The sequence below is a fragment of the Salmo salar genome, chromosome 06 (genome assembly GCF_965601325.2).
Source record: "Salmo salar chromosome 06, fSalSal1, whole genome shotgun sequence".
Lineage (NCBI taxonomy): Eukaryota > Metazoa > Chordata > Actinopteri > Salmoniformes > Salmonidae > Salmo > Salmo salar.
This window is the reverse complement of record NC_138296.1, coordinates 66,324,974-66,350,947: the sequence shown is the minus strand read 5'-3', so window position 1 is coordinate 66,350,947 and position 25,974 is coordinate 66,324,974. Positions and strand designations below refer to the sequence as shown.

The window sequence follows — 25,974 nt, the reverse complement described above, 5'->3', positions numbered from 1 at the left end:
CATCCTCTCGCCTCCTTCTCAAAACCCATTGGAGGAAAAGGACCTCTAGCTTTCTCATCCAATGGGTTTTGAGGGTGGCGAGGGTAGAGGACACGAGGCGTATGCAATTGAGATTCTCCCTTAGAAGCTGGGCCATCTTTTTGTGCCTGTGCTCCTGTGGTATTGTCGCTCATTACCAAGGACGCACCGCTGGCTCTTGAACAATGCACTGTAGTGCCACGCATGCCTTAGCACTCACAAGCAGTCAGTTTAGGAGACCGCTAAATCTCTCAAACTGTCTGCCTTTGGGATTCTCATGTTGAGCCATGCAGTGAGCAGTTTTAGTCCGATTCATATTATAGTCCAACATAGAGTTGGGGAAGAATTGCAGCGCATCTATAAGGCTACGCTTCCCCTAAAGTAAATTGAATTGCACAAGTTATATAGCCTAATTGGCCTACTCCTGCCTATACAGAAATTAATAAAATGAAGGGCCTCCCGAGTGGCGCGGTGGTCTAAGGTACTGCATGGCAGTGCTAGCTGTGCCACTAGAGAACCTGGTTCGAGTCCAGGCTCTGTCACAGCTGGCCGTGACCGGAAGACCCATGGGGGGGTCGTCCGGGTTATAGGAGGGTTTGGCCGGCAGGGATGTTCCTGTCCCATCGCACACTAACGACTGCTGTGGCGGGCCAGGCACAATGCACGCTGACACGGTAGTCAGGTGTACGGTGCTTCCTCAGACACATTGGTGCGGCTGTCTTCCGGGTTAAGCGGGCATTGTGTCAAGAAGCAGTGCGGCTTGGCTGGGTTGTGTTTCGGAGGACGCGCGGCTCTCGACCTTCGCCCCTCCGGAGTCCGTACGGGAGTTGCAACGAAGGAACAGGACTGTAACTACCAATTGGATATCACGAAATTGGGGAGAAAATTTATTTAATCAACAACATTTTTTAATTATTCTAAATGCTACTACACCAGAGCATGATATGGATGATCATTAGCTTCTCTGTTTTATTGTTTTAAATCGCATAGCCTGTCGGAAGGGCCCGCAATTTGGCCAGCGCTGCGTGGCAAATAGCAAAGAGATGATTGTTGAGTTGCGAATGTTAGTGAAACAGAGGCCCAGCCAGGAATATCGCAATATTTCTAAATCCAATCGCTGAAAAACATAGTTTGGAGTTCAAATGTCAGAGGAAGGCCCCAAAAATTGTCAGACTCCAGTCACCCAAGTCATACCATACTGTTCTCTCTGCTACCGCACGGCAAGCGGTACCGGAGCGCCAAGTCTAGGTCCAAAAGGCTCCTTAACAGCTTCTAACCCTGCTAAACAAGTATTCAAATGGCCACCTGGACTATTATTATGTTTAGTTTATTTACAAATATAATTTGATATGATTTGAAATGGCTATTGCTGTAAAGAGAAGACAATGAAAATACTCTAATCTGCTCAACTTAATTGTAAAAACACCAGGAAATCAGCTCTGTGATTTTAATTTTGGAAATCTGTTTCAAGTATTCCCACGCATAATAGAGAAACACGTGATCATATACAAATGTAATCAAGGTTTGAAATTATTATGTTTTAGTCAAATATATCAGTTTGGACTTCCAAACGAGAGCGACTTTAACTGTGTTACATCATACTGGCTGGATTTCTGCCTGTTTGAACGCCAATAACTCAGATAAACATGAAATGACCCAGGGAATAGATAGAACATCACTCAGAGATGCACAAAAACAATGTACCATTCAAAATGGGTGAACCTTTCTTTTTAATGTTTCCAACATTTTCGGATTACTCAGCACCTATTGATTTAGAACCATGGAGAGTTACCGGAAGTTGCAAGGAAAACAGGACCTGCCTGCACTATTCCAGCACCATTTCAACGTTTCAACATCATCAAATAACCTATGCTTAGTCTAATACCGTGACAACTACACTGAACAAAAATGTAAACGCAACATGCAAACATTTTCAAAGATTTTACTGAGTTACAGTTCATAAGGAAATCAGTCAATTGAAATATATTCATTAGGACCTAATCTATGAATTTCACATTACTGGGAATACAGATATGCATCTATTGGTCACAGATACCTTTTAAAATGGATAGGTGCATGGATCAGAACCAGTCATTTGCCTCATGCAGCATGACACATCTCCTTCGCATAGAGTTGATCAGGCTGATTGTGGAATGTTGTCCCACTCCTCTTCAATGGCTGTGCGAAGTTCTGGATGTTGGCAGGAACTGGAACATGCTGTCGTACACGTGGATCCAGAGCATCCCAAACATGCTCTGTGACATATCTGGTGAGTATGCAGGCCATGGAAGAACTGGGACATTTTCAGCTTCCAGGAATTGTGTACAGATCCTTGTAACATGGGCATTATCATGCTGAAACATGAGGTGATGGCGGCGGATGAATGGCACGTCAATGGGTCTCAGGATCTCGTCACGGTATCTCTGTGCATTGACATTGCCATCGATAAAATGCAATTGTGTTTGTTTGTCTGTAGTTTATGCCTGGTCATACCATAACCCCACTGCCACCATGGGGCACTCTGTTCACAACATTAACAACCGCAAACTGCTCGCTCCCACACGACGCCCCACACACTGTCTGCCGTCTGCCCAGTACAGTTGAACCGAGATTCATCCGTGAAGAGCACACTCTCCAGCGTGCCGGTGGCCATCGAAGGTGAGCATTTGCCCACTAAAGTCGTTGACGCCGAACTGCATTCAGGTCAAGACCCTGGTGAGGACGATGAGCACGCAGAGCTTCCCTGAGACTGTTTCTGACAGTTTGTGCAGAAACTCTTTGGTTGTGCAAACTCAGTTTCATCAGCTATCCGGGTGGCTAGTCTCAGACGATCCTGCAGGTGAAGAATCCGGATATTGAGGTCTTAAGCTGGTGTGGTTATACGTGGTCTGCAGTTGAGGCCGGTTTGACGTACTACCAAATTCTCTAAAAAGATGTTGGAGGCGGCTTATGGTAGAGAAATTTAAATTAAATTCTGGCGACATCTCTGGTGGGCATTCCTGCAGTCAGCATGCCAATTGCACAAACCCCCAAACCTTGAGACATCAGTGGCATTGTGTTGTGACAAAACTGCAGTGTGTCTGTTCTGGACATTGTTTTGTACAACGCCACTCGTCACTACAAAACAACTTCAATGAGTTTCGGGCTAAAGTATGTAGCGAATGACAGAGCAGCTGAAGAATTTAGTCAGTGTGAGTCGTCAAGCTAGCTATATGCACTGCATAGACAAATGTTGCCTTGCTATGAATGAGGAATCTTAGGAGCATAAAAAAAGACAGACTGAAACCTCCAACACAGGCACCCCATATCAGAGAGGATCGGAAAATGTCTAGGTCATGGAAGATTAAAAACAGGCTTAGTTGGCCTGTTTGCTGGGGATGCTGTCAAGTGTTTAAAAAAAGTACATCTGGACTAACTGTAAAAAAAAAAAAAAAACACAAAAAAAAAGTTCAACCTTAAACATACAGTAGACAGAAAGGTTGATTGTTATTGTCCCAAACAAACCACTACATGAAAATACTCTTCAGTGGATGTTATAGGGCCCACTCTGCCCTTCTCTGTTTACACACCTATGGTCAGTAATGCTCTGCGGCATAGGTGTTGTCTATTTCCTCCTTTACCATTGTGGTAATGATGTCACCGCTCCTGCACCTTCTTCCAGGTGGGTAGCTGCATCCTGTTTAAAAAGTTCCGTCCCGCTGTGGTGTTCACCCAGCCTCACATCTGGACCTAGTTCAGCCTCGGACCACAAAGGCCACTGTGTGTGCCTGCCGCTCCATGGCTTGGGACTGGCCAGACAAGTCAAAGCTCCCATCTTGCTTTTTAATAGCCTCATTTGTCCACGGGCCTGCTAATTTTGCTTAAATGTTTTTCCATTCAATTTGATTTACCTTCCTTGGAAAGAATCTAACTTTAGGGATTCTTATCCACAAGTCAGTGTTTTTTAATCCATGTTTATTCCTATACAAAATGCTCCACCATCACACAGAACCTACCATTGATGTCTGGACAGTGTTTATGTGCCACATATATCTGAGTTTAAGGGCCCAGTCCAAAAACAAACCCCTAGCCCCTACCTCCTGGCCACTGGTGTGGTTGTGAGGCCGGTTGGACGTACTGCCAAATTCTCTAAAACGACGTTGGAGACGGCTTTTGGTAGAAAAATGAACATTAAATTATCTGGCAACAGCTCTGGTGGACATTGCTGTAGTCAGCATGCCAATTGCACGCAACCTCAAAATTTGAGACATGTGGCATTGTGTTGTGTGACAAAGCTGCACATTTTAGAGTGGCCTTTTATTGTCCCCAGCACAAGGTGAACCTGTGTAATGGTCATGCTGTTTAATCAGTTTCTTGATATGCCACACCTGTCAGGTGGATGGATTATCTTTGCAAAGGAGAAATGCTCACTAACAGGGATGTACAAAACATTTGAGACAAATAAGCTTTTCGTGCATATGGAACATTTCTGGGATCTTTTATGTCAGCTCATGAAACATGGGACCAACACTTAACATGTTGTGTTTTTATATTTCAGTATAACTGGAGGGGGAAAAAGTATTTGATCCCCTGCTGATTTTGTATGTTTGCCCACTGACAAAGAAATGATCAGTCTATAATTTTAATGGTAGGTTTCTTTGAACAGTGAGAGACAGAATAACAACAACAAAAATCCAGAAAAACTCATGTCAAACGTTATAAATTGATTTGCATTTTAATGAGGGAAATAAGAATTTTACCCCTCTGTAAAACATGACTTAGTACTTGGTGGCAAAACCCTTGTTGGAAATCAGAGGTCAGACGTTTCTTGTAGTTGGCCACCAGGTTTGCACACATCTCAGGAGGGATTTTGTCCCACTCCTCTTTGCAGATCTTCTCCAAGTCATTAAGGTTTCGAGGCTGACGTTTGGCAACTCGAACCTTCAGCTCCCTCCACAGATTTTCTATGGGATTAAGGTCTGGAGACTGGCTAGGCCACTCCAGGACCTTAATGTGCTGCGGTGAAGTTGTCCTGTCCCCTTAGCAGAAAAACACCCCCAAAGCATAATGTTTCCACCTACATGTTTGACGGTGGGGATGGTGTTCTTGGGGTCATAGGCAGCATTCCTCCTCCTCCAAACACGGCGAGTTGAGTTGATGCCAAAGAGCTCCATTTTGGTCTCGTCTGACCACAACACTTTCACCCAGATGTTCATTGGCAAACTTCAGACGGGCATGTATATGTGCTTTCTTGAGCAGGGGGACCTTGCGGGGGCTGCAGGATTTGTCCTTCACGGCGTAGTGTGTTACCAATTGTTTTCTTGGTGACTATGGTCCCAGCTGCCTTGATCACTGACAAGATCCTCCTGTGTAGTTCTGGGCTGATTCCTCACCATTCTCATGATCATTGCAACTCCACGAGGTGAGATCTTGCATGGAGCCCCAGGCTGAGGGAGATTGACAGATCTTTTGTGTTTCTTCCATTTGCGAATAATCGCACAAACTGTTGTCACCTTCTCACCAAGCTGCTTGGCGAAGGTCTTGTAGCCCATTCCAGCCTTGTGTAGGTCTACAATCTTGTCCCTGACATCCTTGGAGAGCTCTTTGGTCTTGGCCATGGTAGAGAGTTTGGAATCTGATTGATTGCTTCTGTGGACAGGGGTCTTTTATACAGGTAACAAACAGATTAGGAGCACTCCCTTTAAGAGTGTGCTCCTAATCTCAGCTCGTTACCTGTATAAAAGACACCTGGGAGCCAGAAATCTTTCTGATTGAGAGGGGGTCAAATACTTATTTCCCCCATTAAAATGCAAATCGATTTATAACATTTTTGACATGCGTTTTTCTGGATTTTTTGTTGTTATTCTGTCTCTCACTGTTCAAATAAACCTACCATTAAAATTATAGACTGATCATTTATTTGTCAGTGGGCAAACATACAAAATCAGCAGGGGATCAAATACTTTTTTCCCCTCACTGTATGATTGAAGAATTCAATAGGTAGCCTATATCAATATGGTAATTTAGTAGCTCAACATTGCCTTTGATAAGAGGTTTCATTTTCACCATATTGCTAAGCAATAATGTCCTATCTACATGAAGTCGCAAGGGATTAGAGACTAGGACTGGGTCAAGGTCGGTGGGAAGCAGTCTGGTGACTGGTCTCTGTGGGACACAGCTGCCATGAGGCCCATGCAGGCCTGTTAGTGCTGTCACAGGTGTTAATGCCACACCCTGGGGGACAGTGGATTAACCTCCCTGTAAACAGGGGCCACTGTGTCACCAGGGCTCCAAGGCGTGGGATCCACTGACACACACACACATACACACACACACACACACGGCCAAAGGGCAGCCCCACACCTGCAGGAGCCTGGATCTGGTCTGGCCCCAGCAGCTGAGCAGTCAAACACCCCACCTCTTCTTTCACCCAATGGGGATCTCCAGGGAGAGAGCAATTGCCTTTCTTGGAGGTTGTGTGTCAGTGTTATGCTGTGCGTTCCTAAACAGAAATGCAGCAGGTATTTCTGTGAAGTAACTCCTGTTTGTTTTGACTTGTCGGTCTAAGGAGAAGATGTTGGCTCATGAGACATTGGTTCATTATGACTCACTGTGATTGATGTAATTAGGACTGATTTCAAATAGCTCTCATTAGGCATTTTATTTGACTGACACAATGCAACATTTACAATATGTTTGGCATGTCTTGACTTGTCTCCCTCCCTAAGTGTTTACTTACCATGAGTGATTCCTTTTATATGTACTGGCATGTTCTCTTTTTAGACCTGCTGCTGAAATTAGTAATGTTGGCAAGCAGACTGATAAATGTATTTTTTACTGGTTGCTTGTCCTGGTTGTGAAGTGAAAGTTGAGCCTTGAATGTACAATGTTGATTGTCTTACAAAATGTTTTTATTTGCCTTCCAGATGAGAGAGCACTTTGCATCTTATTGGTTTCTCTCCACCTAGCTCCACCATCACACATTCCTCATATCATGGTCTAACAAGTCTTAAACGATGTAACTGAAATACAACAAAGTAGAGACTAGAGGTCGACCGATTATGATTTTTCAACGCCGATACCGATTATTGGAGGACCAAAAAAGCCGATACCGATTAATCTGCCGTTTAAAAAAAAAAAAAACGATTGTAATGTTTTATTCATTTGTAATAATGACAATTACAACAATACTGAATGAACACTTATTTTAACTTAATATAATACATCAATAAAATCAATTTAGCGTCAAATAAATAATGAAACATGTTCAATTTGGTTTAAATAATGCAAAACAAAGTGTTGGAGAAGAAAGTAAAAGTGCAATATGTGCCATGTAAAAAAGCTAACGTTTAAGTTCCTTGCTCAGAACATGAGAACATATGAAAGCTGGTGGTTCCTTTTAACATGAGTCTTCAATATTCCAGGTAAGATGTTTTAGGTTGTAGTTATTATAGGAATTATAGGACTATTTCTCTCTATACGATTTGTGTTTCATATACCTTTGACTATTGGATGTTCTTATAGGCACTTTAGTATTGCTAGTGTTACAGTACAGCTTCCGTCCCTCTCCTCGCTCCTACCTGGGCTCGAACCAGGAACACATCGACAACAGCCACCCTCGAAGCAGCGTTACCCATGTAGAGGAAGGGAAAAAACTACTCCAAGTCTCAGAGCGAGTGACGTTTAAAACGCTATTAGCGTGCACCCGGCTAACTAGCTAGCCATTTCACATGGGTTACACCAGCCTAATTTTGGGAGTTGATAGGCTTGAAGTCATAAACAGCGCAATGCATTGCGAAGGGCTGCTGGCAAAACGCAAGAAAGTGCTATTTTGAATGAATGCTTACGAGCCTGCTGCTGCTTACCATCGCTCAGTCAGACTGCTCTATCAAATCATAGACTTAATTATAACATAATACACAGAAACACAAGCCTTAGGTCATTAATATGGTCGAATCCGGAAACTATGATCTCGAAAACAAAACGTTATTCCTGTTACATTGCACAACCTTCAGTGTTATGTCATAATTACGTACAATTCTGACAAATTACCCAAAGTGTTGCATATACCCTGACTCTGCGTGCAATGAACGCAAAATGACACAATTTCACCTGGTTAATATTGCCTGCTAACCTGGATTTCATTTAGCTAAATATGCAGGTTTAAAAATATATACTTCTGTGTATTGATTGTAAGAAAGGCATTGATGTTTATGGTTAGGTACAGTCGTGCAACGATTGTGCTTTTTTCGCAAATGCGCTTTTGTTAAATTAATCCCCGTTTGGATAAGTCGGCTGTCTTTGTTAGGAAGAAATAGTCTTCACAGTTCGCAACGAGCCAGGCGGCCCAAACTGCTGCATATACCCTGACTCTGTTTGCAAGAGAAGTGACACATTTTCCCTAGTTAAAAGAAATGCATGTTAGCAGGCAATATTAACTAAATATGCAGGTTTAAAAATATATACTCGTGTATTGATTTTAAGAAAGGCATTGATGTTTATGGTTGGAGCAACGTGTACCTAAGCGATTATATGCAACGCAGGACAGGCTAGATAAACTAGTAATATCATCAACCATGTGTAGTTAACTAGTGATTATGATTGATTGTTTTTTTATAAGATAAGTTTAATGCTAGCTAGCAACTTAGCTTAGCTTCTTACTGCATTTGCATAACCTCGTGGAGTGCAATGTAAAGCAGGTGGTTAGAGCGTTGGACTAGTTAACCGTAAAGTTGCAAGACTGAATCCCTGAGCTGACAAGGTAAAAATCTGTCTTTCTGCCCCTGAACAAGGCAGTTAACCCACCATTCCTAGGCCGTCATTGAAAATGAGAATGTGTTCTTAACTGACTTGCCTAGTTAAATAAAGGTTAAAAAAAAAAATAATCGGCCAAATCGGCGTCCAAAAATACCGATTTCCGATTGTTATGAAAACTTGAAATCGGCCCTAATTAATCGCCCATTCCGATTAATCGGTCGACCTCTAGTAGAGAGAGAACTTCATCCTAATCTAACTCGACTTCTCTCCTATGGTTTTGTCCAGATGACGGTTGTGGCCACTCCGTGCTGGGCCCAGAGAGCGGTGTCCTCTCCTCTAAGAGCTACCCGGGCACCTACCCTAACAATACCTGGTGTGAGTGGAAGATCCAGGTGCCAGAGGGCAACAGCCTAGTCATCAGGTTTGGTGACCTCGACGTGGAGGCACGGGACTGCCAGTCGGACTACGTCAAGGTCCTCAAGGGGGGCTACGGGGGAGAACATGGTGAGTCTGAGTCAACCATCTTGGCCTTGGCTATTGTCTCTCTGGGTCTATGAGTTGATGTATGACCTAGCTAGCTAGCTGTGGTAGTGGTGGTTCTACACAGAACAGTCTTCACAAAGTTCCTTCCCCAGAGATGAAAAGCACATGTCAGACTGCGCTACCCTAATAACTTAATAGCCAAGGACAGAGTTCTTGTGGGGGATTTGACTATATATAGAGAGCTGGAGGAGGGAGCGGATGTCTCTGTGTGAGGCTGTTCTCAACTACAACAAAGAGGAAAGTGTGGATGATCCTGCTGGTCTGAGAATTCAAGCCCACCGAGTATTCTATTAAAGTCTCTCTGTTACCTTGAGATCTGTGCTTTGATAGGGTTTGAATATACAGTACCAGTCAAAAGTGGACACACCTACTCATTCAAGGGTTTTTCTTTATTTTGACAATTTTCTACATTGTAGCATAATAGTAAAGACATCAAAACTATGAAATAACATACGGAATCATGTAGTAACCAAAAAAGTGTTCAACAAATCAAAATATATTTTATATTTGAGATTCTTCAAAGTAGCCACCCTTTGCCTCAATGACAGCTTTGCACACTCTTGACATTCTTTCAACCAGTTTCAGATATACTGATATACAGATATATACCTGGAATGCTTTTCCAACAGTCTTGAAGGAGTTCTCACACATGGTGAGCACTTGTCTGCTTTTCCTTCACTCTGCGGTCCAACTCGTCCCAAACCATTTAAATTGGGTTGAGGTCGGGTGATGGTGGAGGCCAGGTCATCTGATGCAGCACTCCATCACTCTCCTTCTTGGTTAAGTAGCCCTTACACAGCCTGGAGGTGTGTTTTGGGTCATGGTCCTGTTGAAAATCAAATGATAGTCCCGCTAAGCGCAAACCAGATGGGATGGCGTATCGCTGCAGAATGCTGTGGTAGCCATGCTGGTTAAGTGTGCCTTGAATTCTAAATAAATCACACAGTGTCACCAGCAAAACACCCCCACCTCCATGCTTCATGGTGGGAACCACACATGCGGAGATCATCCGTTCACCTACTTTGCGTCTCACAAAGACACAGCGGTTGGAACCAAAAATGATTCACGCAGTCTCTGAACAGTTGATGTGGAGATGTCTGGGACTTGAACTTTGAAGCATTTATTTGGGCTGCAATCTGAGGTGCAGTTAAATCCCAATTGTCTGAGGCTGGTAACTCTAATGAACTAACTCTGGGTCTTCCATTCCTGTGGCGGTCCTCATGAGAGCCAGTTTCATCATAGCGCTTGAGGGTTTTTGCGACTGCACTTGAAGAAACTTTCAAAGTTATTGACATTTTCTGGATTGACTGACCTTAAAGTAATAAACTGTCGTTTCTCATTTCGCTTTATTTTTATTGCTGTTCTTGCCATAATATGGGCTAACCGAGAATAAGTGCTCAGGGCTTTGCAGCAGATATGTAGAATGTTTGAGTTGAATAGACAGGCCTTACAGATAGTGTGCTCTTAACTGACTCATACAGTAAGACATTATGACCCTTAACCCTCCATGTAATCTTCATTCCAATTTCTTTACATTGATTGTCATACATTTGTTAGAAGTCAATCAATTTGTATTGAACAAATTTAACCTGTTTGGGATAGGGGTTCCGCTAGCGGAACGTTTCCACAACATCCGGTGAAATTGCAGAGCGCGAAATTCTACAAAAATTATTACAAATATTTAACTTTCTTAACTTTAATTTTCAATATTTAACTTTCAAGTGCAATACACCAAATTAAAGCTTAACTTCTTGTTAATCTAGCCACCGTGTCAGATTTCAAAAAGGCTTTACGGCGAAAGCAAACCATGCGATTATCTGAGGACAGCACCCCATCAAACAAACACATGACAATCACATTTCAACCCGCCAGGCGCGACATAAAAACCAGAAATAACGATATAATTCATGCCTTACCTTTTGAACTTCTTCTGTGGGCACTCTCCCATAAACATCACAAATGGTCCTTTTGTTCAAATTAATTCCGTCATTATATCTCCAAAATGTCCATTTATTTGGCGCGTTTGATTGAGAAAAACACCGGTTCCAACTCGCCCAGCATGACGACTAAGTTACCTGTAAACGCTGTCCAAACATTTCAAACAACTTTCCTAATCCAACTTAAGATATTTTAAAACGTAAATAATCGGTAAAATTTAAGACGGGATAAACTGTGTTCAATACCGGATAAAAACAACGTGAAGCGCATGACCTGGAGCGCACATCAAAACAGTATAGTCCACTCTGCTGGACCCTCGTTCTGAAAAGCCGTACTTCTTCATTTCTCTAAAGAAATACATCAACCAATTTCTAAAAACTTTTGACATCTCATGGAAGCAATAGGAACTGCAACCAAGTGCCAGAGAAATCTAAGTTCCCATAGAAAACCAATGGAAAACAGAGTCACCTCAACAACAACAAAATATCCTGGATGGTTTGTCCTCGTGGTTTCGCCTGCCAAATAAGTTCTGTTATACTCACAGTCATTATTTTAACAGTTTTAGAAACTTGAGTGTTTTCTATCCAAATCTACCAATTATATGCATATCCTAGCTTCTGGGCCTGAGTAGCAGGCAGTTTACTTTGGGCACGCTTTTCATCTGGACATGAAAATACTGCCCCCTATCCCAAACAAGTTTTAAGGAAACAGTGACACAAGTGTGTACAACATGTGAGACGCAACCGTCACCTCACCTGACAATTAGTCACAGTATATCTGACAAGCAATAAAACGTATGTCGGCTGTTAGCGGAGCGTAGCCCCACACAGAAGCATTTGTCATGCAGCACTGTGACAGGAAGTCTCTCCTTCAGCCTGCCACTGCGAGTAAGAATGAGTAGGCTGGGGAGAAGAGCAGGGTATGGGCTGAGGTTAATGTTGAGCTGCCAGATCCATCTTAATGTAGTGAATGGTTATCATGCCCATGTTGCAACTCACCCACGGCTGAGGTTACCAGTACAGAGGCCAGGGTGTCAAGGGCCCTTGGAAACCTCAGTGGTGAAACACTGCCTGCCTTGGCTTCTCCCCTCAACAGCTTCCTGGTGGAAGTATTCCATTACCAATCAGGTTTCACAACGTGTGTTGCTCATAAATATCCATAGGAATTAGTGTTGTTTACAGTATCCCATTCCCAGTCATACTTTTCTAACAGGAAATCGTGTCCTGACCTTGAAAGTGGTATTTTCACAGTTCTTTGAAACTTCTTCTTATATTACCCTTCTAATGTTCCGTAGGACAATAGGATTGAGGAATGTATTTGTTCATCATGAAATCCCTCGGTGTTGTTGACGTGTAGTACAGTGAGTCGGTGGATATAGTGATTTCCACCCAGAGGCTGTGGCTTCCGTGGCGCTGACTGGTGGAGGCATCGTGTCTCATCATGGCCGTCAGGTGAAAGCAAAGCCACAAAGGCCATGGAGACCAAGAACAACCAGCACTGGCTGAGTTCCCTCTCATTGGAAAGGGCCCTGGGCACTAGGTTGGCCTGGACATCTCCCTCTCCCATCTCTTTGTCTGCCCTGCAAATTATTTACAGTGAGATTCCTGTCGTTGACAAAAGGAAGCTTTTTTTCCCTCCTGTGTGAGAGGAAGAGCGGTTTAAATGACATGATGTGGCTTGGCTTGTTGGGGCTGAAAATAGTGTGCCCGTTGGTGAGGTCTGGAGGGACAAACAGTCCCAGTGGGAGGGGGGACTCTGTAGATAGCAGGTCAGACCCTGTCTGTGACCTCAGATATGGTGTCGGTTTTTTCCAATAATATGCAATTGTTTTGCTCTATTTTGGTGGCCTCTGTTCCATTCTAATGCCTTGATTCCTTCTGAAATACACAACTAAACTTATTTACCTCCAACATTGGTAAAAGAGTTGAGTAGAAAGACAATTTAAAATGACTGAAAATGTACTGTATGAATTCAGAGTTTTGTTAGTTGTTTTGGATATTGTCTAGTCCTATATGATCAGGACTATTTTCTAAGAAAGAGAACATTAAACCTGTGTGTTTACCAAAATGTGTACTTTTTTGATTAAAAAAAAGAATTTTAGTTATATTAGATCTGTCAAGTCTGTGTCAGTGCAGCCCCCTTTATAGTGCTAAGAGCAAAGTGCCTGCTCCGCTTATTCAGTCATTGCAAGAGCTGTCTGGGCTGTTGTTAGCGCCCCAGTCTACAACAGGAGGTTGGTGGCACCTTAAATGGGGAGGACAGGCTCGTGATAATGGCTGGAGCGGAATAAGTGGAATGGTCTCAAATACATCAAACACATGGTTTGTAAATAGCCTATGCACCACGTCTCTGTGGCTGGCTATATGAAACTTGTGAAAGAAAATACACGAATGTGCCACATAACAATATTTAGGCTAAGTTACCACTTACGTTACATAGGATGTGTAAATTCACACACAGGAGACGATAAAGAAGCGTCCTGAAAATACGTTTTACCGCAACCAACCACGGCGCACAAACTGTACACAGGTACGGAGAGGCAGGACAGCCAGGAGACTGACAAACCAGCAGTTTCCCTGTCATCGCTCACTTTGTGACTGACAGGCGCCTGGCCTATCAATAGATGACAAGGCATATCGTTCATTCTAGCGGGAGAGGGCTATACAGACTTTTTCTGACTAGCGAACTAGCGTACTTTTAAATGAAAAGTAGCCTAGTTCATTTATGAAGTGGAAAAAGTAGCCGGCCGAAGATGAGTCTGTTACCGGCAGTTTAGCCGACGGCCGGCACTTAGGGAAAACACTGGTGCCACCGTCTTGTGTTGGTCATTTGGAATATGAAATAAGGTCACATTGCTGTCAAAATGCAGATTAATGCAGGTCAATGGTTGTTTTGATAAACCTGCCATTCTCTCCTGTTGCAGTATATGGGACATTCTGTGGCAGCCTGAAGTCCTACCCCAGAGAGATGCACACAGACTCCAATGAGGTCATCGTACAGTTCCGCAGCGGGCGTCACATCTCCGGCCGAGGGTTTCTTCTCTCCTACTCCACCGGGGACAACAGAGGTTTGAAGCTCTTCCTCCTAAACTAACGGCCATGCTGGTTTAATATTGAACACCTGAGTCTGAGTCCTGTTCCGTCCCTCTTGGTTGGCGGACAGACAGTGATCCTGGTAAACCAATCAGCTTTGCCACATGCCACGGCTTGCCTTTCGTCTTCGTTTCTCTGCGCAGGGTGAACCCAGAGCTGATGGGGCTGTTTCTACAGGCATCGTTTTCAAACACAGCATAGACGGCTGTTAGTCAGGCCATGTTGAATAAGGCACATTTCACACAGTGTGCTGATCCAGGAGATTATAGGTGTCAGTTTGCAAACTGGTTTTGATGGATATCCCTGTTTCCACCGTTGTTGTTAACCAAAGCATAATGTAGATGACCGTTGGTCGATAACATGCTGACCAAACCGTCTCCGTGCGTGTCCGCGTGCGCCATCATGCGCATGTTGATTTTGTCTATCCCCACCAAACGTGTTTATGACACGCAGGTTAAAATACCAAAACCAACCGTGAACCAACTATATAAGTTGGGGACAGGTCGAAACACACAAACAGTCATGGACATTTAGCTAGCTAGCTAGCTTGCTGTTGCTAGCTAATTTGTCCTGGGTGATAAACATTGGGTTGTTATTTTACCTGAAATGTATAGGGTCCATTTTTTTGTTGCTATATCTTTGTAGACTTTTGACCCATTTTGAGTTATACAAAGTTGTGTGTTCTCTACTCTGACAATTAATCCACATATAAAAAGGGGAAACCTAGTCTCTCCTCGTTGATCCTTCTGTGGATTTTATATGGCATTTGGCAACCAATTTTAAGGCGTGTTACCCCCACCAACTGGACATGAGTGTGGACTTTTTTCATCTTTCAATCACCTACGTGGGTATATGCTCTTAAAAACCAGCGAGGAGATGCGAGAAGTGGGACTTGAAGCGCATCAAGTGTCTAAAATAGAAGTTCTATTTTTGTGCCTGGCTATGCAGACGCGTGCGAGCAGTTTGGATGAAATTGTTGAATAATATGTAGGTGTACATTTATTTTGCAACGCTTGCAACATGGCCGGTTTGGTCAGCATGTAAGAGTGGTGTGTGTGTGTGTACATGAACCTTTATCCCAGAGGGAGTGAAGGAATCAGGGTCTTCATCCTGTTGTTCTAATAGTGTCCTGTTATGGTCCTTTCTGCTCCACAGGACTGGTTTCCTCTGTCTGCTCTACTCTGAAGCCACTGGTCAGATTATATTTTTAGCCTTCATTGTATCTCTTCCCTCTCCTGTTTTTTCCCCTCAGATCTGCTGACATGTTTAGACAAAGGCAGCCATTTCTCCGACTTAAAGTACAGGTAAGGGTGTTTCGTATGTAGGGGTGTGTGTCTACAACCAGTAAGGTGTCTTCCTTTGTGTCCTTGATGAACTGTAATGACAATAGATAACTAGGTTGATCATGGACCTTCATGGAAAATATTACCCCTTGTTACCCATCAGCTAGTCAAAGATGGGCTTCTCATTTCCTCAATATTCTGACATTTTTATACAATTTAAATTCAAGTATCTTATTCAATACGTCTCCATTAAGTCAATTTTGTCCACTTACGGTGTTGTAATGTTGGTGTCTCTGGTGTGAAGAGATCACTCACTGAACTGTGTCTATTGTTGTCTACCCTCACAGGAAGTACTGTCCGGCAGGATGCAAAGCAGTGGCGGGCGACATATCCGGGGACATTTCCCAGGGTTACAGACATGTAAGTAAAATTCTACTACTGTCCTCAAGGGTAGCCTATTGCATGCTTTTTACTGTATGTTCCCAGGTTTCTAAAAGCAGACAGAAATGCTGTTTGGTCTCTGCCTCCTCCCAGGGGAAAGTGTAACCACAGACATTGGTTTGGAGATTCGTTATTTATGGGGCATCGGTGTGGCCCTGGCAGGTTCTAGTCCCCTGAAGCAGCCATACCAGCCATGCACTTGTTTGTTTACTCTTGATTACATTAGCCTGTCCTGTCTTATGTCAGAGGAACTAAACTGTTCAGAGGCCCCACTTAGACCACCTCCGCCCACAGGTGTTTAGAGTAGTAGTAGGTTTACTGAATGGGCCCTTGTTAGCCTGAGAAACAGACACACCAAAAGCTGGATATGAGGAGTTGGCCCCAGGCTAACCAGTTGTTGCTGGTGCTTTTGTCTGGCTCCTGCTGTGCAAGTGGTTGTGATTTGTTGGGACACTGCTGTGTTGCCCGAGGGTGCTTGTTGTGTCATTTCTACCTCAGGGTTCGGGGGAGTGGGGGGGCTGGGCCCTTTGTTCCCCTGATAAACCCCCACCCCCCAACACAACACACACACACACACACACACACACACACACACACACACACACACACACACACACACACACACTGGTTGTGGAGGTATACTGGATGGGTAATCTGTTTATGTAACTGCAGTGCATTTTTCCTCAGCAGCAGAGCTGGGTTTTGCTGTTTAGTAGGTTGCATCACAGGTCAGTCAAACCACAGAAGCAAGGCAACTGTAAAACCAAACAAAAAGTGTTTGTGTCTAACTGGCTTAGGGGTCTTGTACTGTAGAATGCTTTGGGCTCCTTACACATATTTAGATCTAGAGATTTCCGAACTTTCAGTGTAATACCTGGAAATAGTAGCTATATAGTAATACCATAAGATGTGTAATACTGAGGTAAACAGCCAAACACACACAGACTAAGCACTTAAGAACTAAGCGCTGTGAGAAAGTTCTGGTCACTGATGTCCAGAGTCACTTCAGAACCATAGTTTTACCACCCCTCCCACCTATGGCCTCAGGACATATAAAATCAATTATATGATCTCTATGGGGCTCCGGATACCTTTCATGTGGGCCCCCTGGAGGGGATCAAGGGGCTTTCTCGGTCTCCTGAGGGTCGGCTCTCTCTTGGGCATGATCAGGGAGATTTGAGCGGCCAGCGGTCAGTGTGACAATGTGACACAGCTTCAGGCTTAGGAAGCCCAGCAGGAAGCTCAAGCCCCACAACAATAGGCTGCTGGAGCACAACAACAACGTTCCACCGTCTGCTGCTGGGAAGAAGCACGAGGGACTGAACCATAGAGCTCGTCTCCAGAGCGATCGATTAGTCCACGTTGGCTGTTGTATAGGGAGGGTTTGGTGGAGGGCCTAGATTACGAGATAAAGCCTGTGGAATAGAAGGTGTTTATCTGTCCACTGCACCCATTCAATAGACACGCTCATTTGCATTTAGACTAACACAACCGGGCGGTTTGTTGTATTATTGGTTCCTCAGAGTATATTTGGTATAACCATTCGCATTGTTTTGATACACTGCATATAGGTCATTAACGTGGTTATCGTTCCATATGTCACCATTCCGTGTTAAGAAGCACTGTAGTGAATGAATCATTTAGCAGTATATTCTGTTTGTTTAAAGGTCATTTGTCTCTTTAGTTAGTGAATATGACCCTTGGGCGTTGACAGCAGGGAAGTAAGTAACTGTTGCTGGTTCCTCTTCTACTGTGTGGTATTTATCTCCCCCCCCCCCCCCGCTGCTAAAATGGTAAATGCTTCTCTGAAATACAGCAGTCAGCAGAGGTATAGACAAGAAGGTTAACCGAGGCAGGACACATGGCCAGTCTCAGTTAGAACCAGAAAGTCCTTGGCTGAAGTGTTAAAACCATTATCTAGTCTATTATGCCCCTCCTAGCAGCAGCAGCAGCCTTGAACCCGGCCTTGCTCCAGCACCAGTCCATGATTAGTCTCTAGACATAACTGACTGGGGCCATGATCTAATATACAAACTACCAGAGCCTATCCATCTGCTCCATCGACAGACAGACAGATGGGCAGGCAGCAGGGCAGAGTTATCTGTATTTACGGTGTCTTGCCCTGCAGTATATAAAAGATCAGGGTAATACTCATGAGGCAGTTAAATCTGTCCCCAGAGCAGCTGTTATTCCAGATAAGAGACTCTGTAAAGCAGGTCCTCAGGGTCCCAGCCATTGGTCCCATTATGGGAGCAGCAGCTCTCCCTCCCATCCCCCCCACCCAGCATGGAATATGTGCTCAGTGGTCACCTATAACACCTAGTTGCCAGACCAGCCTGTCTGGAATCTAGCCTGTCTGGAATGGCTTTTTACATGGAAAGGGAGGAAATTGCTGCAGGCTGAAATGAGCCGAAACGGATTTTAGCACAGAGCGTTCACCTTGTCCCCATGTTAAAGTTAGTATATTTATTTTTACATTTGAATAACAATATGTTTTCAGTAATTCATTATTTTTGTCTGTATTAATGTGTTTGAGTGCTTGTTTCAATTGATCCTTGATGGACCTTAATGGAGAATGTTATCGGCAGAGCTCGGATACATTTTTAAAGCGCTCCGGTGATTGCCATGTTAATTGTAAGTCATCAACTGTAAATCGTCAATCCTGTCTTTTTGTAGAAAATGTCTGTTTTATACGGTTATCTCTGAGGTCATTCCTACCTGTCCCAGTCCTTCATTTCAGCAGCAGGGTGGGTCATTCACTGAGAGGTTGGCAGCTAGCTATTCCAGAGCTATGTTCTGTGACAAGGTGCTGCTTTTCTAAGTAACTCACCACTGAGAAATATGTTTGACATTCCTCCTATAGCTACAATTACCGTAATTGTCGCCCCTGAATGCAATCGCAATGTGCCTTTTTTCCATGCTTAAGTGAAGTGTGGCGTGATTGAGAATGCATGGGCCTTAATTAAATAAGATTAGTCGACTGTGGCTCCATGTCATGAGATTGGCTCTTTCGTTTGTGTTGAGATGCCTGTGCTCCCATTGCTGACACAGAGGAATGATGGGGCGCGGCATTGCGTACATGCCATCTATCATGGGGCGGGGCCAGTCCCCGTAAAGGGGAACCTCCCAGATGGAGGGATGGTGCATTGTAATGAACAAAGATGCGCTGATGGAAGCCGTAGTGCAAGCTTTTTCACTTAGTGTCCATGTTTAAACTTGTATGTTTCGTGGCCTACACTGTCTTGATGAAGTGGTTTTTGGCTAGCTCACGGTCAGACTTTCATTACCAGTGTGCGAAGTTTCACTCTTCTCCCTCTTCTAGTCATGCTTATCTGTGCTGACTGTCTGTGTCATATCTCTCGCTGCTTTCAGACGTCTGTGCTGTGTAAGGCTGCGGTCCATGCCGGGGTTATCCTGGATGAGTTAGGAGGCTGGGTATCCGTGGAGACCCAAAAAGGCCTGAGTCACTACCCCGCCACCAGAGCCAATGGGATCCAGTCCAAAGAGTGAGTACTGCGGAATGACATGCCATGATTAAAAGGGTAGGCAGTACAACAACAGTAGATGTGAATGTTAGGCGTCATATGTTGCCCTTAACAGCACTAAAGGCTACTACTAAGGCTGCGCTTTAGATAGGCAGCCCAATTCTGATCTCTGAAAGAGATCTGATGTGAAAAGATCTGATGTGATTGGTCAGAAATGATCAGAATTGGGCTGCCTGTGTAAATGCAGCCTAAGCAGAGGTACCAATTGGTGTCCAAAAACATGATCTACTGGCTTAGGATAGCTCGTTGTAAGATTCTGAAAGAAGTGGTTGATAATAACTTTCCTTAAGGAACACAAACCTGCATGATGGGACACATCATGTTCTCTGTCATCTTTGCTCTGAGTGTTAAATAAATGGCTCCTGCCCACTGCCCCTGACCTTGGATAGTTTACCTCAGTCAAAACAGGATTCATCAGGCAGGGCTAGCGGGCTAGCATTCCTGCACTGTTTCAGCGATAAGATTAGCCAGCTCCTCGCTAATGTCAGAGACACTCAGTCTGGCCTATGGCAATCACAGAGATGTATGATGGAGGTCTGAGGTGGCCGAGGAGAGAATAATATTGGCCATCACTCAAGCTGTCCGTAATATATTCAGTGGGGCACAGGTTTCTGTCATTTAGAAGTAATACATGCAAAGATGAACTCTGCTCATCAAGCAATCACTTTCTTAATGCTTCGTTGGATTCACTGGCTATACATGCACTGCTGAATTGAATATACACCTCCTTATAGACCTTGAGTATTTGTGGATTTCCCTTGAAAAGTGCTATGTCATCAAATTTACATAAAGCATAGTGCTGCTCCGTTGTAAAGGTACAACCCCAGCCTAATACAAGGCTTATTCTCCAAATGCTTGGCTTTTGCTAAAAGGTGTGAATACTTGGGTTGTCAGAACACACTGTTAACTGCAACACTCCAACGGTATTTAATGTGGTATGAATGAAATGCAGAAAGTATTGGACGCTGTTAAGCCATTGTGTTAAGACAAGTTTGACATTTTCTCGTTGGATTCTGCTGGATTTGGACATGAAATGTGAAAGGAAAACATCCCTTTCACTCAAGCCCCATCCCACCTCCAGAAGATGTAAGTCTGTCTCTGGAAGAAAATATCAATATCTTGTTTGTAATATGAAATTGGATGACGTCAAATCAAGATGGATACCTGTGTGGTTGTTCGTACTGTATCCACGTTGTAGCAGGATCAGTTACATTTTGACCGAGATACTTCGATTATTTTGACACTCAGGTGAAATTTAGTACCCACATTAAAGCATTTTATCTTTTTGTAGTTTGACACACCTCTCTAATCGTCCCAAAATATAATTGAACCACCATATCTGCTTTTCTGAACTGTTCAGAGACATCAGATCCAGGAAGCTGATGAAAATGACAGGATATTGAGTGATGGCTGAGAAAGATGATTCTTCCAACTCGCCCCCTTTAATTAACACCACCCCTGGTGTCTTAAAGTGTTCAGGTTAATCCCCTAGTTACAGGCAGCGAGGAGAGAAGAGACTCCACAGAGAGTGTAGGAGGGCAGGGGAAAAAGGCACTGGGTCCTGGGGGGAAGGCTGATTTGGGAAGAGAACGGGTGGGGTGACAATCTGGGTATTCTCCTTTGTGGCCACAATGGGTGTTCCTCCACAATGGCAGGCCCTCAATGTATCATTGTAATGGTTGAAGCTAACAGTCCGCCATTGATGGAAATCTTATTTTTCTTCTTCCAGCGGTTCTTTGTCCGATGCTCTCTTCACGTTCGTCACTAATGGTAAGATTTGTTTTGTTCTCATTCGCTACTGATTTTATGCTCTTAAATATTTGTATCTCAAACAAAATGTGCTGAATTAAGCAGGCAGAAATTTGTCAAAGCCTACCTACAACTTACTATATGAAAAATTGTATGCTGGCATTTCGGACAATTTGCTGATAGGTGTTGAAAAAGGAAATCATTCACAGTCAACAAGTGCCAAATGGGCAAAATACCTACTTGATTTGGAAAAATGAAAGTTAGCGTAGTCGCATCTTATCTTGGGAAGCATGGGAACCCCTTATCTCTTGTCTGTTTATTTTAATACGGCTGTTTGCAATCTGGCACAGTTTCATCCAGTCAGTCAACTCTACCTGTGGAGATAGATAGGCTCTGGCTGTCTATCTCACAGCAGGCAGGCAGGCCTCCAGGAAACACCCACAAATAATCACACTCACATCATCCCAGAGAAACTGGACCCACTCCAATTCGCATACCGCCCCAACAGATCCACAGAGGATGCAGTCTATATTTCACTCCACATTGCCCTCTCCCACCTGGACAAAAGGAACACCTATGTGAAAATGCTGTTCGTTGACTAAAGCTCAGCGTTCAACACCATAGTGCCCTCCAAGCTCATCACTAAGCTAAGGACCCTGGGACTGAACACCTCCCTCTTCAACTGGATCCTGGACTTCCTGACGGGCCGCACCCAGGTGGTGAGGGTAGGCAACAACCCATCCGCCACGCTAACCCTCAACACTGGGGCCCCTCAAGGGTGCGTGCTTAGTCCCCTCCTGTACTCCCTGTTCACCCACAACTAAGTGGCTGCGCATGACTCCAACACCATCATTACATTTGCTGACGACACGACAGTGGTAGGCCGGATAACTGACGACGATGAGACAGCCTATAGGGAGGGGACCTGGCCGTGTGGTGCCAGGACAACAACCTCTCCCGTCAACATCAGCAAGACAAAGGAGCTGATTGTGGACTACAGGAAACTGAGGGCTGAGCACGCCCCCATAGGCTGCATCATTGTCATCTTCAAGTTCCTCTGTGTCCACATCAATAAGGATCTGTCATGGTCCACACACACCAACACAGTCATGAAGAGGGCATGACAACGCTTCTTCCCCCTTAGGAGGCTGAAAAGATTTGGCATGAGCCCTCAGATCCTCAAAGTTCTACAGCTGCAATATTGAGGGCATCTTGACTGGCTGCATCGCTGCTTGGTATGGTAACTGCTTGGCATCCGGCTGCAAGGCGCTACAGAGGGTAGTGCGTACGACCCAGTACATCACTGGGGCCGAGCACCCTGCCATCCAGGACCTCTATACCAGGCGGAGTCAGAGGACCCTGAACAGCTTCTACCCCAAGCCATTAGGCTGCTAAATAGTTAGTCCGGGTAGCTATTTAGTTAAATAGTTAACCATCTGCATCGGCCCTTTTTGCACAAACTCTTTTGACTCCTCACGTATGCTGCTTCTACTATTATCTATTTACTCCTAGTTATATGTACATATCTACCACAATTACGCATACCTCTGCACACCGACTCGGTACTGGTACCCTGTGTATATAACCAAGTTATTACCTTGTACCTCTGCACATCGACTCGGTACTGGTACCCTGTGTATATAACCAAGTTATTACCTTGTACCTCTGCACATCGACTCGGTACTGGTACCCTGTGTATATAACCAAGTTATTACCTTGTACCTCTGCACATCGACTCGGTACTGGTACCCAGTGTAAATAGCCAAGTTATTACCGTTGCACATCGACTCGGAACTGGTACCCAGTGTATATAGCCAAGTTATTACCTCGTACCTCTGCACATCGACTCGGTACTGGTACCCCATAGCCAAGTTATTACCTCGTACCTCTGCACATCGACTCGGTACTGGTACCCCATAGCCAAGTTATTACCTTGTACCTCTGCACATCGACTCGGTACTGGTACCCTGTGTATATAACCAAGTTATTACCTTGTACCTCTGCACATCGACTCGGAACTGGTACCCAGTGTATATAGCCAAGTTATTACCGTGTACATCTGCACATCGACTCGGTACTGGTACCCCATAGCCAAGTTATTACCTCGTACCTCTGCACATCGACTCGGTACTGGTACCCTGTGTATATAGCCAAGTTATTACCTCGTACCTCTGCACATCGACTTGGTACTGGTACCCAGTGTATATAGCCAAGTTATCGTTACTCATTGTGTATTTATTTTTATTATTACTACTTTTGTACTATTTCTCTCTACATTGTTGGAAAGGGCCCGTCAGCATTTGACTGTTAGTCTACACCTGTTGTTTACGAAGCACGTGACGAATAAGTTTTGATTTGAAATAAACAGTTGGTGTTTAGTATAGAGAGCAGAAGTATTAATTCAGATTTGTGATGATACAACTGCAGATTGGCTGCATGTATTAGTCATATTTATGCTCAGTAACTGGACAACGGTACCAATTTCTAAGAACTTGTGATGTGAAACATTTCCAATTTCGTTATGTTTCTTGTGGACTATTGGCCTTAATATGTGATCATTAGTTTATTGCCTCGGGGACTGCTCCCTTTAACAAATCAATCTTTGAGTGGAGAGGTCTCTCCGATTGACTTAGACAGCATCAATGTTCACATGACACATTGACAAATGTCCTGACACTGACAAATGATGCCATGACATACTTTCCCTAGTCTGGAAGCTTCATGACCTCGTCAACAACGTCGATGTCCTGCACTTTAATCAAGACTAGCTCCTTATTGACTGTCCTCTGTCCACACTCTCATTATGTTGGAATGGTGATGAGTACAGGAGTCATAGCTGCCTTAGGGTCCTAGTGCATAAGGATTTAGTTTGTTGAAGAGTTGACAGGGCTTTAGTCATAGTTGTTACATAGGGTTTTAGTTAGTTGTGGAGTTGACAGGGCTTTAGTCAGACTAGGTGCTCCTGTGACTGTTCTGACAGGATGTCTCCCATCAGAAAGAAGTGGGCTTTAGAAAAACTGGGCTCAGATTCCCCTAATGCTTCTCCACTGCCTTTGTGCTTTTTTTTCTTTTTTTAACAACATGTGACTCCAGTTAAGAGTACAGAGGCGGATTTTTAAGACGTGTACATTTTCCTGTTGAGTCAATGCTCACCACGAGTGGCTGTGTTATTGCTTCCACATGCGTTTTATGTTAATTAAACGCTGGTGCAAAGTTGAGAAACAATATACAGTCCCCCTCCTTTGAATTTGGTTTTAAACTTCATCACCATCATAAACCAGAAAAACAAAAACTAGCAGTCATTTTGGAGTGAGACAGAGGAAATAGTGGGAATATTTTTGTTAAGTTTAATTCAGGAGAATTGTATGTTATTTACTTTTTCCTCTTCCTTTGTTGTTTTCTAGACTGTAAGAACCAGTCAGTGCTGCGGACTGTGTCTGTGAGTGCCAGTTCATGGTGGCCGAGGGCAGGAGAGATGGGTCCTCAGTCTGACTGGGCGTCCAACAGCTCCCAGGCTGACCCAGGATCAGGGAGCCGCTCCTGGGCTGCAGACCAGAACGACAGCCTGCAGTGGCTCCAGCTGGACCTGGGGGAGAAGAAGAGGATCACAGGTGAGATAAGAGTCCTACTCAGGGAAATCTGCTTTCAAACATGACTCATCCAAAACGCCTCTCTAACTCACTCTTAACAATAGAAGATAAGTAGCACTCTGTTTTTTTTCTCAGGGTTTATTCAGTTATTTGGCTCCCCATATTGGCTCCACACCCTATAGAGCATGTCTTGCTTGCCCAGCATGCCTTTGGGTTACCAGGCGACGCTTAAGTTTTTTTTGTTGTTGGAATTTTGAGATTTGGTTGTAGCCTACTGGTACATATTTCCACCGTTGCCACGCTCTCTGTCCTGATGAATGGCAATCCCTTCTTACTGGGCCTGCTCCGTGCTCAGCATACTGTAACCGTTAACCGTAATTAAGTAGAAGCCCTGGTGTTCTTGGCCAAGTCATAAAGGATCAATGGCAGAGCTTTGCTGTAGAGTTCCTCCCTCCGTGGCATCAATTTAAAAACAGGCCTTCAGTTTTAACCCTCTCCTGCCTGGCTGCCCCCCCCCCCCCCCCCATTCATAGCCCTCTGTAGAGGATGGTAAAAGGACTAAGGCGCAACACGAACACATCTATCGGAAAAAGCAGAGGATGGATAGAAATGGGATCCGGGGATTAAGGTTGTTTTAAAGGGGGTAGTTATCCTTATAAAGGGGTCTGTCTCGTGATTTAACTCTGGAGGGCTCACCACCGCCAAACCGTGGGACATGTGGTGCACCACACACAAACGCACACACCCACACAGCGTTAGAGAATGCCCCTCTGTATTGCTCCTCTACAAACAAGAGAGAGACTTACGAAGGCTGGTTTAAATATAGGACCATGCCGGACACGAGAGTTTATTTTGAGCGTGGTGTGTGTAGTCAGCAAGTCACCAGTTAATTTCATGCTGCTTTATAACACATTGGGTTCTAGTCAATACAGAGTGTCTGCTTTGTCTGCCGTTTCCGAAATTCAGAGTTAAGAGGAACATTGTATTGATTGGAATGCGAGCTATTGAAAATGGAAGCACTTTTGTAGTAGAATTGTTG

At 44.1% G+C, this 25,974-nt stretch overlaps 1 protein-coding gene across 2 annotated transcripts in view; it reads left to right on the top strand.

The window, feature by feature from the left end:
- Positions 1-25,974, top strand: part of dcbld1 (discoidin, CUB and LCCL domain containing 1) — a 42,533-nt gene that overhangs the window by 1,222 nt on the left and 15,337 nt on the right. For both annotated transcript variants that reach the window (XM_014205141.3, XM_014205140.3), the window contains exons 2-8: positions 9,040-9,258; positions 14,159-14,302; positions 15,580-15,631; positions 15,958-16,030; positions 19,424-19,557; positions 21,326-21,366; positions 24,750-24,956. In XM_014205141.3, coding sequence (XP_014060616.2) covers positions 9,040-9,258; positions 14,159-14,302; positions 15,580-15,631; positions 15,958-16,030; positions 19,424-19,557; positions 21,326-21,366; positions 24,750-24,956 — 870 coding nt within the window. The remainder of the gene's footprint in view (positions 1-9,039; positions 9,259-14,158; positions 14,303-15,579; positions 15,632-15,957; positions 16,031-19,423; positions 19,558-21,325; positions 21,367-24,749; positions 24,957-25,974) is intronic.